Source organism: Drosophila montana, unplaced genomic scaffold (genome assembly GCF_035044405.1).
Source record: "Drosophila montana isolate Dmon_TW-CO22-7 unplaced genomic scaffold, ASM3504440v1 contig_3733_1, whole genome shotgun sequence".
NCBI classification, from domain to species: domain Eukaryota; kingdom Metazoa; phylum Arthropoda; class Insecta; order Diptera; family Drosophilidae; genus Drosophila; species Drosophila montana.
The window spans coordinates 12909465-12927459 of record NW_026998620.1 but is presented as its reverse complement, the minus strand read 5'-3'; the positions used below and the strand labels follow the sequence as shown (position 1 = coordinate 12927459).

At 46.0% G+C, this 17995-nt stretch overlaps 2 protein-coding genes across 3 annotated transcripts; one reads left to right on the top strand and one right to left on the bottom strand.

Annotated features, from left to right (window-relative positions):
• Window positions 1-90: 90 nt before the first annotated feature.
• Window positions 91-9377, top strand: Lrrk (Leucine-rich repeat kinase). Of its 2 annotated transcripts, none has more exons than XM_064694830.1 (12): window positions 91-302; window positions 985-1144; window positions 1507-2775; window positions 2831-4696; window positions 4756-5241; window positions 5311-5686; window positions 5744-6823; window positions 6891-7421; window positions 7478-7701; window positions 7759-8367; window positions 8424-8856; window positions 8917-9377. In XM_064694830.1, the coding sequence occupies exons 1-12, from the start codon at window positions 275-277 to the stop codon at window positions 9142-9144; spliced, it is 7290 nt and encodes a 2429-aa protein (XP_064550900.1). In that variant the 5' UTR covers window positions 91-274; the 3' UTR covers window positions 9145-9377. The 2 variants fall into 2 exon arrangements, with proteins under 2 accessions (XP_064550900.1, XP_064550899.1); XM_064694829.1 differs by lacking the exon at window positions 91-302 and adding an exon at window positions 759-913.
• LOC135437167 (uncharacterized) lies at window positions 9325-17906 on the bottom strand. Its single transcript, XM_064695031.1, has 28 exons — window positions 17584-17906; window positions 17356-17516; window positions 17070-17292; window positions 16624-17016; window positions 16397-16560; window positions 16106-16336; window positions 15841-16044; window positions 15698-15782; window positions 15362-15638; window positions 15099-15300; window positions 14815-15040; window positions 14632-14744; window positions 13916-14065; window positions 13695-13862; window positions 13310-13607; window positions 12573-12733; window positions 12296-12512; window positions 12049-12239; window positions 11786-11984; window positions 11569-11732; window positions 11280-11510; window positions 11018-11221; window positions 10874-10958; window positions 10540-10816; window positions 10275-10476; window positions 9993-10218; window positions 9672-9934; window positions 9325-9617 (listed from the first exon to the last, which is right to left on the bottom strand). The coding sequence occupies exons 1-28, from the start codon at window positions 17684-17686 to the stop codon at window positions 9456-9458; spliced, it is 5580 nt and encodes a 1859-aa protein (XP_064551101.1). The 5' UTR covers window positions 17687-17906; the 3' UTR covers window positions 9325-9455.
• Between the last annotated feature and the right edge of the window lie 89 nt (window positions 17907-17995).

The following is a 17995-nucleotide window of genomic DNA, read 5'->3' as shown; positions in this document are numbered from 1 at the left end:
CCAGTGCTGTATAGGTGCGATTTTTCTCAACGATGCAGAGCTGTACAATCGAAACGATAACGATTAACTTAACGAAACTGTCACTGTTTCGACATCCCTGGCACAAAGGTAAATAAACAAAGTGAAAATTTCGCAAGTAAAACGGCGAAAAATGTGTACAAAAATCGCGCTAAAAATGTGAAAATCTGCACAACGTATTTTAAGTGACTTGCATGCTTCTGTGCAACATAAACGTGTTGAAAGCAGAGCGCAAAGCGTTTTATATGACAAGGATATGAAGAATAGTGATGACTCGGATGAGGGTAAGTAAAAGTCAATAAACTAGCGTTGGCACAGGGTGTTTAAGTACCTCAATTGTCAAATGGGCGCGCAAAATTACAATTTTAATTGTCAATAAATTGATATGTGATACAGCCGGATAGACATGAGTTGGAAATGCTTGACTAGGCGTTCGCATTCACACTTGCGCTCCTGAGATACTTGATACACATCAAGTATGAATGTAAACAAATAAATACGCACACCTGTCCATGGTATACCCAACCATGACCCATACCCAATGTGCAACAGTTGTGGGATTTGTGTGTCTTGCGCAGTGCGTGCGACGGCTTGAATGAATGAAGTTTTTGTCGAAGCGGACGCCAGACAACACGTCGCGACGTTGCTGGAAAATGAATCGATTTTCCGAAGCAACTGCCAAGTCAATAGTTGGCTCAGTTACATTTCGAGCAGCGCGCCACGCGGTCGTCTTGATGGCATAAATAGTCTTTTTTGGTTTGTTTGGCATAGCTTGGGGCAGCTTACATAAGAATGTCTTGGAAATTTGTGGCACGGCCGAAGCCTGGCACTGAGACTGCTTTGGATGCCTGCGACTATTTTGTCGATGAGGTCATTGAGAACTCGCGTGGACTGGGTGCGAAACATGATAATCAGTTTACCATATGCTGTATCCTTGCTTGACCTAAATGCTTTTGTCCCTTCCAGATGCGCGTGAGGAGGTACGTCAAATAAAGCATGGCGAGCTGCGTGCGGCCGTCAGCACCGGAGATGAACGCACGGTGCGCGTGCTGCTCGAGGCGCTGGGTAGGGAGCGACAGATCATTGTCAATATGGCACCAGCCGGCGCCAATACGCTTCTCTATATGTAAGTAAAAGTGCAAACTAAATAATATTTGTGTGCGGGGAGAGTCTGTTATCAGAAAAGCACGTCTCTAATTCCAATTACAAAAATTGTTATAAATACGATTGATGTCAATTGAATCAATCGAATCAATCTTGGACTTTCCAAACTACCTGAAACGCGTATTCTTGTCATTCAGTTAGTCAAATAAGGTAGCCAGTCAATCATTCAGTCAGTTTTGCAGTCTATATATGTCACTGTCTTTTAGCCAGTCAATTATTCAGCCAAAGTGCTAATATGTCAATCAGTCGGTCGATCAATGTTTCAGTCAATCAATCAGTGTATGCGTACCTCAGTAATGCAATGTCTTCTCTTGTTTAATCTAGCGCCAGCCAATCCGGCTTCGAGAGCATCACACAGCGGCTGATTGACGCTGGTGCAGATGGACGCTCCCATGCGGTCACCAAGTACTCACCGCTCTATGCAGCCGTTCACAATGGCCATTATGGGATTGCCAAGCTTATGCTCGAGCGCTTTCCGGAGCTAATACAACAGGCGACAGTGGAGCGTTGGCTACCACTGCATGCGGCCTGCATCAATGGGCATATCAAGATGCTGGAGCTGATAATCGGCTTTCCATATCCCGACTACCTCTATCAGACATATCGTGACGAGGAGGGCCAATGGGAGTGGCGCCTGCCCTTCGATGCGAATGCCCAGGATGTGACTGGGCAAACCAGTCTCTACATTGCCAGCTTGCTTGGAAATAAGCAGCTGCTGGCTGTGCTGCTAAAGTGGCAACTGCGTTGCCGGCGCACCTTGAGCGAGGACTCGGGCAGTACGACGACGGGCCAGAGCACGCCCATAACGCCCACGCGCAAGCGCATCTCCTTTGGCATACAGGCCATTATGTCCAAGCTGCATATATCCGGCGAGGGTGAGGCGCTCGAAGCACAGCCAACGCAGGAGCAGGAGTCGCAGCGATGTCCCATCCATATCAATTTGCTGTGCGGTGCAGCACGCGAAACAGCGCTGTTAGCTGCGGTGCGAGGTGGGCATTTGGATGTGGCACAAGCGCTGCTGCAGCACGGCGCCAATCCGAATATTGTGGCCAAGCCCGTGGAAGATCACAACGATCCCAAGTGCAGCGAGGAGATCTATGGCTTAAGCAATATGCCTATTACGGAGGCCTGCAAACAACGCTCCCTGCCCATGTTGGACCTACTGCTGAAGTTTGGGGCACGGGATGATAATGGCACGGCCATAAGCGTGGCCATTGCCAGCGAGGATGAGGCGCTATTGAGTCGCCTGTTGGCGCGACGTGTGCATCCCGACTCAGACTACAAGATTAATAAGAAGGGTCTGCCCACGCCGGTGGAGGTGAATGTATTTCTGCCTTCTGCCAGCAATATATCGTATAGCGCCATGTTTCCTAATGTTCCAACGATAATTGACTGGCACAGCCTCAGCATGAATGTGCAGCTTCCCTTTGTGCGGATTGGCTGGCTGGTGAGTGGAGTGCTTCAACTGAATCCCAAGCTTAGTTCGCATCCCAGGCTCAACGAGGTGGCGCTAACAGCTATCACACGCATTGATTTTTCGCACAACGTACTAACCAGCATTCCCCCCGAGCTGTTCAGCTTAGTTAGTCTCAAGTAAGTGCTTCTTTTTAATCCTTAAGAAAATGTACCTAATCCTTGTTTTTTTTAGATATCTGAACATTGCCCAGAACAAAATCACGGAGCTGCCGGCACCCCTGGACAAGACCTACAACTGTCCAGTGCTAGATGAGCTCTTTCTGCAAGACAATCAGCTGACCTGCCTGCCGGCGGCTATTTTCCATCTGCCCGCGTTGACAATTTTGGACATTTCCAACAATAAGCTGCAACAGCTGCCCTTTGATATGTGGCGAGCGCCCAAGCTGCGTGAACTGAATGTGGCCTTTAATCTGCTGCGCGAGTTGCCTGTGCCGCCCATGCAAACCAGCGGCTCGCTGATGAGCCTGGACAAGTTGCAGCTACTGCAATCCTGTGATGAGCCATCCTCCAATAAGCCGCATACGCTGCAACATCGGACACTGACGCATCGCAATCTGTGGTCCACTGCGCTGGACATCACTGACAATGACTTGAAGTGGCAGCAGGACCAGGAGCAAGAGCAGGAACAGGCTGTGGCTGATGGCAAGGCGCCGCATGGCGCATCGCAGCTAAGCAGTCTGAATATTGCCAACAATTTGTTCACCAGCATTCCCGCTGCTCTGCCCTGTCTGGCAGTTAATTTGACACGGCTGAACATGTCCTACAACAGCCTTCGCTCCATGGGCCATGTGACCAGCTATCCGGCCACACTGAAGCAGCTGGATTTGAGCCATAACGAAATCTCGTGCTGGCCCAGCTTGCCGCGCATTACCGAATCCGATCCCAATCTTCTGTGCTATAGTCACGTCCAACTGCCAGAGGGCATGGATGAGCCCATTTATAAGTCGTCTAAAGGCAGCAGCTGCTCCTTTCGTGCCTCTGTGCTGAAGAGCGTCTGCAGGCACAGGCGCCATTTGCGTCTGGAAGCGCTGCGGACGCTCATCTTGGCCGATAATCTATTGACGCGTATACAACTGTCTACAGATGATGCCACGACGTTATTCAATGAGTGTGAGGACGCCGACTGGAGTGTGGTGGGCGTCAACAAGTCAAAGGTCATATTTCCCAATCTATCCATGCTGGACATGACTAATAACTGTCTTAAGGAAATACCTGCCTCCCTGCATGAGTTAAGCAGCCTTTCCGTTTTGAATATCAGTGGAAATGTTCAGATTACCGAGTTGCCACCACATCTGGGTCTGCTCTCGCGGCTTTGGAACCTGAACACTCGCGGGTGCCTGCTGCAGGAGCCGCTGCGCTCCATGATTGAGAGTAAAAAGCACAAGACCATGGACATAGTGGGTTATTTGAAGTCCATCTATGAGGATGCGCAGCCGTATGCACGCATGAAGCTAATGGTTGTGGGCTCCTGTGGAATTGGCAAGACCACGCTGCTAGATCTACTGCGTCAGGGTGTGGGCAGTGGCTCAGGTGGCTCCAGTTCGCATCGTTCGCGCGCCAATGAGAATCATTGGGCCAAGCGCATGGGACACGCGCGCAGCACCTCGCGCTCCCAGCGCCAGGCGAACATCTCGACGGTTGGCGTGGACATTGGCACCTGGATCTGCGAGAAGCGCAAGCGGGCAACAGGCTGTCAAGCGATTGTCTTTCGCACTTGGGACTTTGGCGGCCAGAAGGAATACTATGCGACACATCAATACTTTCTGTCCAAGCGCAGTCTCTATCTGGTGCTTTGGCGCATTAGTGATGGCCACAAGGGCTTGGCGGAACTGCTGCAATGGCTAGGCAATATACAGGCGCGTGCTCCAAACTCGCCGGTGCTCATTGTGGGCACCCATTTCGATACGGTTGGTGAATCCATCTCCGCACAGCAGGCAGAGCAATTGCAGCAGCTGATACGCGAGAAGTTTATAGCCATTCCAGATGCTGAGAAGATTGGACTGCCGCGTGTCATTGACTCCATTGAAATCAGCTGTCGGTGAGTCCTGTTGGAGGTTAAAAACTTAGCCAATGTTATATCTAATCTCCATTTTCTAGTACGCTGCACAATATCCATTTGCTGGCCAACATCATCTATGACACAGCCATGCAGCTGCGATCGCCCGGCTCCAAGGAGCCGATGTTGCTGCAGAAGATACCAGCAACCTATATTGCATTGGAGGATATTATTAATGTGATTGCTTGTAGTCTACGCGCCGCCGGTCGCGATCCGGTATTAGATGCGGAGCAATATCGTTGTCTGGTCACAGAGCAAATGCGTTTGCATAACTACAAGAGTTTCCGCGATGCCGCCGAGCTCCAGCAGGCAACAACTTGGTGTCACGACAATGGCATTCTACTGCACTATGATGATGCCACGCTAAGGGATTATTATTTTCTTGATCCGCAGTGGCTGTGCGATATGTTGGCGCATGTGGTTACTGTGCGGGAGATAAATCCCTTTGCTCCTACGGGCGTCATGAAGCTAGACGACTTGCAGCTGCTATTTCGCAGTGTACACGCCCAGGGCAATGGTAATCGTAGGTGGGTGCACTTGTATTGCCACAAACTTGTTCCTTCTTACCAAATCTATTTATATGTTTATTTTCTCAGCTATATAGTAAGCTTGTTGAACAAGTTTGAGGTGGCGTTAACCTGGGATTCGCGTACGCTATTGATTCCTTCATTGCTGCCTCTGCAGGAGGCTACTGCCTATAACGAGGGCACCACGGTTAAATTACTGCAACGTGTACGAGGTCGTAATCTGGGCTGCTCCGTCTCGCAGGAGCTGAATCTGAATAAGCTCATCTATGAACAGCATCTGCCACGTACCCCAACGTGCTCGGTCTCCGCGGCCAGTCAGGGCTTGCGTCGTTTATTGCTCATGACGTACTTTCCTTCTGGCTTCTGGTCACGTCTGCTTACGCGAGTTTTAGCCGACGAGCAAATAATTGAGGCCATTCGAGGCGTCTATGTGGCCGCACAGGATGTGAGTTTTCTGGTTTAGTTGAAATTGAATGCGTCTAATTCCGCTATTCCTCACCAGAAATATCTAGACTTTGATTTGCGTGGCTCGCTGGAGCAGGACACCCAGTGGAACCTGTGGCAAACGGGTCTGGCATTATACTACGGACCCATACTTATCTTTCGCATTTGGGAAGTGCCCTTCCAAAGCACCGAACGCACACAGCCTTTTCGCACAGCTGGCAACCGCTTCAAGCTCAAGTTGGATGGCGCCTGGAGCGATGTGAATCTGAGCTCCTCTAGCATTTTGGAGGTTTACTTTCCGCTGCTTCACGTGAGCATTTACCAAGAGCTCGATGCGGGCGAACGACAACTGCTGGCTGAGCTACAGCCGCATATGTCTCATGTGGCTAAGCTGTTAGCTCTGGTTGTGGACCACATAGATCTGTTGTTGGAGGATTGGTATCCAGCGCTCGGTACACGCTTTGTGCATACCTCTGAGGGGCGTTTCTTGATAACGCGCCTAGTGCTTTGCCCACGTTGCCTTCGCAAGCTCCAGCTGCAGAATGGTGCAGAGCCTGTGGAACGGGAGCCCAGTCTGAGTGGCAGTAGACCCAGTCGCAGCGGTAAACGTGGCACTTTCTTTTTGCATGGCATTGGTGATCCTGGTGACGATGGCGCCCTGAATGTGTTTTCCGCTTATCTTAATGCAACTGCCAGCCGGGAGAGACGCTCAGCCGACTCTTTGGGCGCTGGCTCAGATGCGGATTCGGGCGTAGGACCGGACTCGGCTTTCTCTTCCCGCAACACCTCTGTGGATGGGCATCCCGCTTATGCTTCGCATAATCTACCAGACAACTCGAATGTCTGCTATACCTGGATGGTTGAGGAGTGCATTTTGTCCGTATACAATCAAAGCAAACTCAGCTGCCCAGTTCATCTGGAGCAGTCTATGGCCCAGCTGGCACCTGATGTCATCTTTGCAGATATTCCCGACAAGCATACAATTGCCCCTGAATGCATCATCAAGGGCTCACTGCTGGGTCGCGGCGCCTTTGGCTTTGTCTTCAAGGCCACCTGCAAGTTGCGTGGCGCTCGAGCGTCTCGGCCGGTGGCCATGAAAATGCTGCAGCCGGTGCAGCCGGGTGCGCGGGCTAAGGAGGTTAGTCAAAATCAGGTCTCAATAAGCCTTAAAGATTATATTCTTTTTATGTGTATTGTATTTTAAGAGCGCTTTGATGGCTTACAAGGTGGCAGTGGGCAAATGGGATCGCGATCCGCTGCAGCATTCCTGCAAGGCCTACTGCACCGCCAGACAAGAGTTGGCTGTGCTGCTCACACTGAAGCATCCGAATATCGTGCCTCTGGTAGGCATTTGCATAAAGCCTTTGGCCTTGGTGCTGGAGCTGGCGCCACTAGGAGGTCTTGATGCACTGCTGCGCCAGTATAGGCGCAGTGGCGCACACATGGGTCCTCATACATTCCAAATGCTGGTTCTGCAGGCCGCACGCGCCATCGAGTATCTGCATCGCCGGCGCATCATATACCGGGATCTGAAATCTGAAAATGTGCTCGTCTGGGAGCTGCCACAGCCGCACAGTGAGGATAGTCCACGCAACCAGGTGCATATTAAAATTGCAGATTATGGCATCAGTCGTCAAACGGCGGCTGGTCTTAGTGCCAAAGGCTTTGGCGGCACGGAAGGATTTATGGCTCCCGAGATTATACGTTACAATGGCGAGGAGGAGTATACAGAAAAGGTAACTGGTATTTGATCTGATATAAATAGCTGTTTCATCATTGTTCAACCCCTTAGGTGGATTGCTTTTCTTTTGGTATGTTCATTTATGAGAATATTAGCCTGCGCCAGCCTTTTGAGGGTCATGAGTCTATCAAGGAGTGCATATTGGAGGGCAGTCGTCCAGCGCTGACACAGCGCGAGACACAGTTTCCCACCTGTTGTCTAGATCTTATGGTGCTCTGCTGGAACGAGCAGCCGCGTCGACGGCCATCAGCTAGTCAAATAGTTTCTATACTCAGGTAAGGTTTGAAGCAGCTCTCAGTATATCGCGAGCTTAAATCCAATTACCCTTAAAGTGCGCCTGAGTGCATCCATTTGCTGGACGTGGTAGCTCTGCCGCACAGCGACAAGATTGTTTGCGGCGCATTTCAATTATTGTTGGGCAGCATTGAGGAGGAGCGTTCCGGCCTTGAGTTGTGGCTGCCTGCTTTTGGTTCACACATCGACATACTAGACGTTTCGCCAACTGGTAGTCTGCTGCAGTGCAGCAGCATTAGCTGTGCTCCACAGCCGCAAATGGTGCCGCCTAAAACGCCCGAAACTAGCGCAACCACACGCGCACGATCCGCCCAGCGTGTGCCCAAGGTGAATATGCAGTGCTGCTGTTTGGTGGGTGAGGCTATTTGGATGGGTGATGTTTCGGGTAATTTGCACGCCTACAGCACATCGAGCTATGCACATTTGTTCTCCTACATGCTTGATCCCGCCATCAAGTCAGCTGTGATAAGTCTAGTGTATATGGAGGACATTGTGCGTGTCGCTGTGGGCTTGCAAAATGGTCGCGTTTTTCTGGTAGATGCCAGTCGTATGCCCAGTAATTGCGCCTTTGCCGAAGGCTCATTTGTGCTCACCGAGATTTGTTCCGGTTTTGTGCTTCATGCCGCCTGCTCAGTACTGATTGAAGGGTGAGTTTGTTAACAAGCATCGTTCAACTTTGCTAATCATCATCCGTCCTTTACAGCAACTATGAGCTGTGGTGTGGCGAGTTAGCTGGAAAAATCAATGTTTTTCCTGTTAATGAGTCTGGTGTGTGCGGCCATCAGGCTTTGTGCCACAGCGAGGAGCCCAACCTGATCGAGGATGTTAAGGTGGTGCGCCTCTGCAGCAATGATAGCCACGTCTTTAGCTGTTTGTATCCCGGCTGCATGGTATATCAGTGGGGTACAATGACGAAGCGTATTGAAAACAAATTGGACTGCTCCAAGCTGCTGCCCTGCTCCGAATCCCTACAAAGCATTGCAATTGATGAACACGTAAATCTTATCAAATGCCAAATCTCGGCACTGGCGGCACACAACACCGAGCTGTACATAGGCACCACCTGGGGTTGTCTCATTGTGGCCGAGCTGCAAACGCTGCGTCCCATTAGTGTATTTCGTCCTTACGAGAATGAGGTCAATATTTGCGTATATAGTATATATTAAGTAGTTAATTCAGTAGTTAATCCATTGCAGATTAAAGCTATCATAACCATGCCGAATGCTAGCGTGCCGCTTATAGCTACCCTTGGACGACGCTATCGCTCGCTGATCTCGCGCTATGTGGACATGGGTGAGTCCACTTCGAATACAGCTAGCTCAGTGGCAAGCACGCCCACGCATGGTGCGGGCAAATTCATGCCACCATCTAACGTGGATAACCACATACATTGCCTGTTGTGGCGTGCCAAGAACTGGACCTAAGGCCGATCTCAACCATGTGTACTACGTAATATTGTTAAAATATTTATTAATCTACTAAAACTAGGCCAAGTGCTTGGCCCAAATATTCTAAATAGTTTGTTAAACATATTGCTGGCGTAGGCACTTCCTTCTATTGGAGTTATAGGTCTATTTCATATAATTTTTTGGTGCTTTTGCAAATCAAGCCCATTTATTGCACTGAAAAACTTTTAAAGGTTAAGCTACAAACAGAATATGAAGTAATATTTCATAATTTAAAAAAATTTCATAGCATTCCAACTAACTTTTTAATAAAGCTGACAATTTCCAATTTAATGATACGCCGTTTGCAATTCCTGTCTGATCGAACCCACCGACATGGACGACTGCCGGCTGCGTGAGTAAATTGACTCCGAGTTCTTGAGCACGCGTACATAGTTGTTAAAGTCAATGAGAAAATGAAACTCTTCTATAAGCGCATCCTTCACCGGCACCTGAAACAGGATTTATGTGAGTTTACCTCAAGGTTTCATCTGTTGAATGCTTACCTTAAAGTGCCGCGCTTTTTTGATGATGAACAGCACCCAGCTGACCACGCCATAGAGCAGCGCACAGCATGAACCCACGAGCAGGACGAAGAAGACGCCCTCTAAATTATCCATGGCAAGCGGTGTGGCATCGGGTGCATCTTCCTTGGTTGCGCATATCCCAGAGCCCACCTCATTCCACCATTTGTTCTTCATCTTCTCCAGCACGCCCTGCTCCTGCAGCTCCAGCAGCGCATTATTAAATTTATCGCGATGTGGCCAATCTATGGGATTTGAGTTTATAAGTTTATGGAATTTTTTTGGGTAATTTTTTTTACGCACTCTTTCGCATGGCTATTCCATAGCCCTTCTCGTCCAGAGCATCGCCAATTTTCTTGAGATTACATTCGCGCTTCGTGTTATACTCAATCGATGTGGATTCCATGAGAAAGGCATAATGAGTGCTAGTCTTGACCCGGTCAACGCCCTCCTGATTGGTTTCTGTTAGATGCTCAGGATGTTCGGTCATAAATTTATTCATTCTCATGTAGCGTTCGTCTTCAGAGGTCTGCGGAAAAAAACGAGTAACGTAATCCCTACGAAATTAAAGATCTTAAGGCTAACCAAAAAGAAGTTCCTAGTTGATCCTGTACGCTTGGCTCCATAGACAACGCCATCCTTGTTCTCGGCCAGATCATCGACGCTGTTGATTAAGCTTTGTGGTTTCTCAATGGTCAAGAACGCAGCTAGATTGGCTGTATAGGAGGAGACGACAATCAACGTGAAGAACCACCAGAAACTGGCTACAGTGCGCGTCGACAAGGCTCTGATTGGGAATAAGATTGCATAAACATATACAACTATTAAAAATAGTTTTATAAGAACTTACTTGGGGCCTATTTCTGAACCCTGCTGTAGCAGAGCACCAGTTGTAAACCAAATGGAGTTACCTATAGTAAACTGATTCTCAAGCTCCTCTGGCTCTTCAATGCACGGATATGGATTATCCCATTCGCTTGGCGACAGACGGCCAAGTATGAAAAAGCTTAATGAAACACCCAGAAAGGATAAGCCAAGGAACCACCAAACCTCCTCCGAGAACGGATCCATGAATGTGAATAGTTCCGGTGTGGCTTTCTGCGGCTTTAAATAGAGTATAGCAATGCCTAAAATCAAGTAGAGCGTAAATTTGACCAGTTGAGAAAAGATTTGCCTCAACTTGCCTAGATTCATAAATGGTATGCTAAAGTCTATAGCTTCTTCGCGCTCCGATGTTATAGTCAGATCGGTGACTGCCAAGTCAGCATACTACAAAGAAATATATATTTTTTGTAAATTTTATAATGATGTGTTATATTTAAACTTACGCCATGCATTATCTCCCGCAACATGCCCGTTGATTCATTGGAAGTCTTATTATATGAGCCATAATCGTTGCCACCATTTTTAAAGGTAAAGTTGAAGCCCAATTTATCGGCCAGCTCCTTGATTAGATCCACACCATATCCTTCATACTGACTATTGCCCTCGAGTTGTTTGTAGCTCTCCACCAAACTGGCGTATGGTTTGTTCTGTCCGAAAGCATTTGGCTTTAGCTTAAGCTATGATTATCATTATATGCTCTCTTACCGACACCGAAAGCAATACGATAAATGTTTTGTTCGCTAGAGAATTGTCGATGTTATCGAACTGTGAGTTGGTGGGCGCCAAGCGCTCTGGCCTGTAGCCGCGCTCCTCATGCCAGGTGCCCACTTTGATAATGCCGGAGGGCTGCAGCTCAATGACGTCCAAATGGTAGCCTTTGCGAACGTTGCCCTCAAAATAGATGGGTCCGGTGAGAAGGCGTTCCTTGAGACGCAGCTGACAGGGATAGTGGGATGAGATAAGCCAAATCTTAAGTTCAAAAACACAAACTAACCGTTCTCATATAATTCTTGAAAGAGGAACCATCATCCCGCACACTTTCCGTGCGCTGGGAACAATTTTGAGAAACCGGCTTAAAAGGCAGATTCTTCAGGGTTTCGGCAAACAATTGTACGGCATCGTATGTGAGTGCCATTTCCACGGTTATGGGACACGAACCTAATTACTTGAGAGTGAGATTCAGGTAAGAACTGCTATGTAATTCTCTTTACCATTTCGAAAATCATCTGGCTCATTATTGTAGCCCATTTTTTGCATTAACTCCTTAACGGCCATTTTCTCTGGTGAAAACATACGCAGACTTGTTATGTTGGCCTCACTGTACTTATACTCTTCAAGATCAAAGGCATGAAAGTCCAAATTGCCAATAATGTAGCTATAGTCCTCGTTAATAATGCCAACTTGTTGAGCCTGCATCAGATAAAGGCACCGACTCATGTATTGAACGGCTTTACATTTACCTTATAGGGCCCACCTGATTTAGAAACTCTGGCACCGTCTCTGTGGAGCCCACGACTACAATTCGATTGTCCATGGACTTGCGCACACGTCTTAAGACGGGCTTATAGTTGCCATTCAGCTGCATATCATAGCGCAGTACCGTGACAATTGGTCCATTCATGCCGAAAAGCGAGTTGAGCTCATTCAGGATACTCAGATATTCCGCTTCGAATGACAAATTATATAAATAGTATATAACCGCAAGTTACTTCACAACTTACCCGATTCATAAAGAAATATAAAACGCGACCACTCGAAGGCAGTTATGAGGCTGTAGAGCGCCTTGGATATATCAGCAGGATGGGGATGCAGATTGAAGCCCTCGGCATATTCGCTCATGTAAGAGTATATGTGGGGTATATCCATGGCATCGCATATGGACATCAGATGCACAGCCGTGTGGCGAGAAGAGGGTCCAAATACCCCTGCTATGCCCGTCTGCAGTGGACGGGTAATATAATTTATAATAACAATAAATGAAATTCGATGAAAGCTTACCTCAAGCATGCGGCATAGTTTTCCGTAGCTATGATAAGCATCGCCGAAGTTAACCTCGGCTTTGAGGGATGACATGGCTAAGCCCAGCTCCAAGTTGGCTACTTCGATTGCATGATCAAACACAATATTCATTTGTTCCGTATTTTGATCAGTAAGCAGGCCTATTCAATGGAGAAAAGACAATTACGAATTTCGCAGTCGGATGCAACTGACTGCCCAATACTCTGTTCATAGCGTGATAGCAATTTGAACATGACTTTTCTTTTAGTGACTAAGGTAAGGAGAACATGGCAATTGTTTTGGTTTAATTTTTAGACTTGAAAATTTGAATACGTCAAAAAACGTTAAACTGAGTCTACGGTGGGAATAGAAGAAAACATAAAGGTCTCAAATCCCTAGCTTCACAAATGGACAGACGGTAAAATGTCTGAACAAATATACTTTTTACACGTTCTCAGTAGAGTATTAAAACATACACTATTAAGTATACAGTCCTAGTATATGTAATTTGCCGGTTTGTTTATAAACAAAAACTTGAACTTATCGCTGTCTATATGCGGGAATATATAGTACATTTAGACGTTGCCGCGAACCGTCGCAAATCCAAACAAACAAATACTAAAAAGAATTTTATGAGCTTTCAGCGTTGATGGAACGAACAGCATGTTCTCTTTACGAGGCATTAAAAATAAATCAGGCGTTCGGAGACCGCAATTTGTAGTGCTAGAAAAACTTACCAATTGGTATATTGCCCGAGTTTTGGAGGCTATCGTAGCCGCCATAATTGTCATACTGAGCATTAAGAATCGATATTTTTAATATTAATATTACAAAATATATTAAAACATTAGCTTTAGGCATTTTATTGCATAAATTAATGAAGCTTTTGATTATATATGCATAATTATAAACAAAATAAAAGAGGCTATGGACTTCTGTGTTCTCTACGCGATGAGGGAAAGGCGACAACTGCCTGAGAATTTCCAAAATATGTGTGGAAAACGTTTTTGAGTAAAAGTTTCTAAAAGCTTTGAGCTTAAAAATCTTTATTGAAGCATTTTATGAGTGAATATCAAGAGATGCCAAACAAAATTGTTGAGAATATCTAATGAGAATTTTTTAATCCTCCTCGGGTATATTTTCCTCCGAATCGGTTTGAAGCGATTCTATGGATTGTGAAGAATTGCGACTGCGTGAATACACCGACTGGGCGCTCTTCAAGGCACGCTCATTTTCCGCAAAGCTGATGACAATTTTGAACTCCTCAGCGAGTGCATCGCAGAAGGGCACCTGTGAAGAAGTTCAACTAGTAATTATTCTTTGAAATGATCCCTGCTGCTTACCTCATAGAATTTGGCTTTCTTGAAGACGAATAGGCACCAGTAGAAAAATGAAAATACAAAGGATAGCAACGAGCCAACAATAAGCACGGCGTAAATGCCACTCAAGTTGTCGACGCCCAGCTCCGATGGACCATCATCATCGCCTTTGGCCTGTATGAAAGGAGCATATTTTATATGTATATAGCTGTTTGTATGTATGTAACAGTTAGTGCTGACTGACTGACGATTTCCTAATATTTTTTCTTTGTAACCTTTTGTGGAAACGGCTTGTTCTTGTGTGTAAATTTGAATTTTAAAAACGTATTTTTGAACATTGCCCTTCTATGCAATTCTCAATAATTCAAGTAAGACTTACATTTGTTCATGCCTTGATTATAATTTTATTTTTAACAGGTTATGTTGAAGTCTAATTAGCTTTATGCCCGCTCATAATTTCGTTTTGATTAAGTTTCTTGAACCTTAACTTTTTCTTTTCTTTCCTGTCTCTTGTATCTCTTTATTTTATTCCGTATGGTTTTAACTGATTTTATTTTATCCCGCTTTCATTAGTGAAATGCTCCTAATACTATAAAAGTATGTCTCTTATTAACGGATACTAATTAAATATGCATACTATGTCTGTAACATTCCAGCATATACATCTGCATGTAGTCAATTTAGATCTTGGATGTGTAATCTCCTCTACTATAAAATTATAAGGTACTTCCAAAACTTACGCTGCAAACACCAGCGCCTATTTCATTCCACCATTTGTTCTTAAGCCTGGCCAGCACACCCTGCTCCTGAAGCTCCAGTAGCGCATTATTGAACTTATCGCGATATGGCCAATCTATGTATGGGGTTTATTATTTATTAAGTTAAATTGGGTTGAAAAGGTTCTGTGCTAAGCCTCTACTCACTTTTGGGCATAGCAATGCCGTAACCCTTTTCGTCAAGGGCTTCGCCTATCTTTTTCAGATTACACTCCCTCACCGTATTATACTCAATAGAGGTTGATTCCATAAGGAAAGCATATTTAGTGCCAGCTTTGACCTTATCGACGCCCGCCTGATTCGTTTCAGTTAGCATCTCTGGATGACTGGTCATGTACGCATTCATTTTCATGTAGATCTCTTCCTCGGAAGTCTAAAGCAATGCATGTAATAATACATGGATAACAGATTGGCTCTTATATGGCACTTACTAGAAAAAAGTTTCTGGTTGAACCCGTACGCTTGGCTCCATATTGCACATCATCTTTGTTCTCTGCCAAATCCTCAACGCTGTTTATCGAACTCGAAGGGTTCTCAATGGTCAGAAAAGCAGCCAAGTTGGCTGTATATGAAGAGACCATAATAAGCGTGAAAAACCACCAGATAGCTGATATTGTGCGGGTACTGAGTGCTCTGTAAAATAGAAAAGTAGTCATAAAAATTATTGCTTTGATTTGATCATTACTATCATTACTTGGGCGCAATTTCGGAGCCTTGCTGTAGTAGTGCGCCCGTGGTGAACCATAGTGAATTGTTAATGGTGAATTGGTTCTCCAGCTCTTCCGGTTCTTCAATACAGGGATAGGGATTATCCCATTCCGAAGGTGACAGACGTCCCAGCACAAAGAGGCACAGGGAGACGCCCAGATAGGCAATGCCCAGATACAGCCACACCTCCTTTGAGAAGGGGTCCATGAAGGAAAAGAGCGCTGGCTCCGCCTTTTGCGGCTTTACATACAAAATGGCAATACCTTGAGAAGATAGTTATATCAAAACCGCATACAATTTCAATTCGATTTAGGGGGCATACCTAGATTCATAAATGGTATGGAAAAGTCAATGGCTTCCTCTCTCTCCGACGTGATAGTCAAGTCTGTGATTGCCAAGTCTGCATGCTATTAAAGATTTCAGGGTTACTTTGATATGGTTAATGTTTTGGTTTCTACAACTTACGCCCTCAACAATTTCCTTAAGCATTCCTGTTGTCAAATTTGTGGTCTTATTAAAGGAACCATAATCGTTGCCACCATTGTGAAAGGTAAAGTTAAAGCCCAGTTTTTCGGCCAACTCCTTGATCAAATCTATGCCATAACCCTCATACTGACTGTTGCCAATCAGAGTATTAATGCTCTCCACCAGACTGGCATAGGGCTTGTTCTAAGTTTGAACAGGTGCTTTATATGGGGAGTTATTTTTAGTGAGATAAGCGCCAACTTACCGGCACGGAGATAAGCACTTTGAAGGTTTTGTTAACCAGGGAGTTTTCCTCGTTGTCATTAAAAGTTGTTATTTGTGGCGGTCGCTTGAATTCAAATTCCTTGCCCTCCTCCCAGGTGCCAACCTTGACGAGACCCACGGGCTGCAGCTCAATTACATCGAAGCTAAATCCCTTACGGATATTGCCCTGAAAAAAAATGCGCCCGGTAATGGTTTTCTCCAGAATCTCCAACTGTAAAACGTTGCGAATAATATAGTATAAAGTTCTTTAAAATTTGATTGATCTTCTTACTGATCGCATATAGTTTCTGAAAGTGGAACCGTCTGGCTGGACATTATCATGGCGCTCGGAGCAGTTCAGCTGTTGCGGCTGATAGGGCAGGTAGTTGGTGGTTTCGGCAATGACACGCACCGCATCATAGGTTAGAGCCATGGCCAGCGTGATAGGCGAGGAACCTGCATTTAGATACATATTTAGCCAAGCAGTTTAGAAGGAGATTGCAAATCGGCAGCTCTTACCATTGTTTGTGGGCTCACTTTCGCCCAGTTCATGTTGCAGTGTCTCAATTAAATCACGTACTTCCTTTTTATCCGGATCAAACATGCGTATGCCAGTTATATTGGCTTCACTGTATTTGTACTCCTCCAGTTCGTAGGTGTGCAGATCTAGATTGCCCACCAAATATGTATAGTCCTCATTCATGATGCCCACCTGCTGAGCCTGACGCAGAAGTTCGGCCACGCCCTCCGTTGAGCCCACGACCACTATGCGATTGTCTTCCGATTTGCGCACGCGTCGCAGAACTGCCTTGTAATTGCCATTAAGATTGAGGTCGTAGCGCATGACCTTAATGACGGGTCCTTTAATGCCATATAGTGTCATCAGATGATCCAGTATGGTGAGGTACTCCGCTGCAAGTAACTGACCATTAGATCCATTCCCATAACCCAAGCAATTAACATACAGGACTCGTAGCAGAAAATAAATCGGGACCATTCGAACTGTTGGATAATGTCGTAGAGAGCGTGGGCAATGTCCTCGGGATGCGGATGCAAGTTGAAGCCATCTGTTTGGGGACTCCACGATAGATGAGGATATATGAAGGGTATATCCTTGGCATCGCAAGCATTTAGCAGATGTGCCGCTGTATGCTTGGCAGATGGTCCAAATACTGCACCCACGCCATTCTATAGCAAAGGTAAAGGTATTTTAAATATTGTTCAAAGTTTTCCTTTCCCATCTTTGCACACCTGCATAAGTCTGCATAGTTGTGTAAACGCCTGCACGGAGTTACCATAAGCCACTTGCTCCGTTTCACCCACCAGCGGAACGCTCAAGTCGCTGTTCACCACGGCAATGGCATGCTCAAAGGTTTGGCGTATTCTGTCCGTGCTATCGTCTGTGATAAGACCTGTGCCCCGGGCGTTTGAGTCAAAGAGTAATGAGTGATTCGTTTGGTTGCTCTTCTTCAAGCTTACCGATTCGAATTGCCTGCCCGCTGGCAGCTCCATAGGAATTGGCTCCATAGCCATGGACCTCGTGTGGCCACAGTAATATCACCACAAATAACCAGATATGCATTTCACCTATTTTTTGTAAAGTCTAACTTTTTCTCTTTTTAATATCTTAGATCCGCTTTGAAAATTTCGTTTCTATTTTTGCTTGGTTTTTTGTTCTATATATATTTTTGGATCACCCACACGGACGTGAGTTTTTTTGGTGTTCCGTACCCGTTGAACACAGGGCTCCGACTGAAGGGGAATCAACTGAAGAAAATGCACTCAAAAGTTTTCCAAATAATTTGTTTGGTTTGGAGCTTGAAAGCTCCAAAGTTTTGGAATTGTCGTCAGTGTTGCGTAATTACCAAATAAATTTCGGGAAATTTGATTA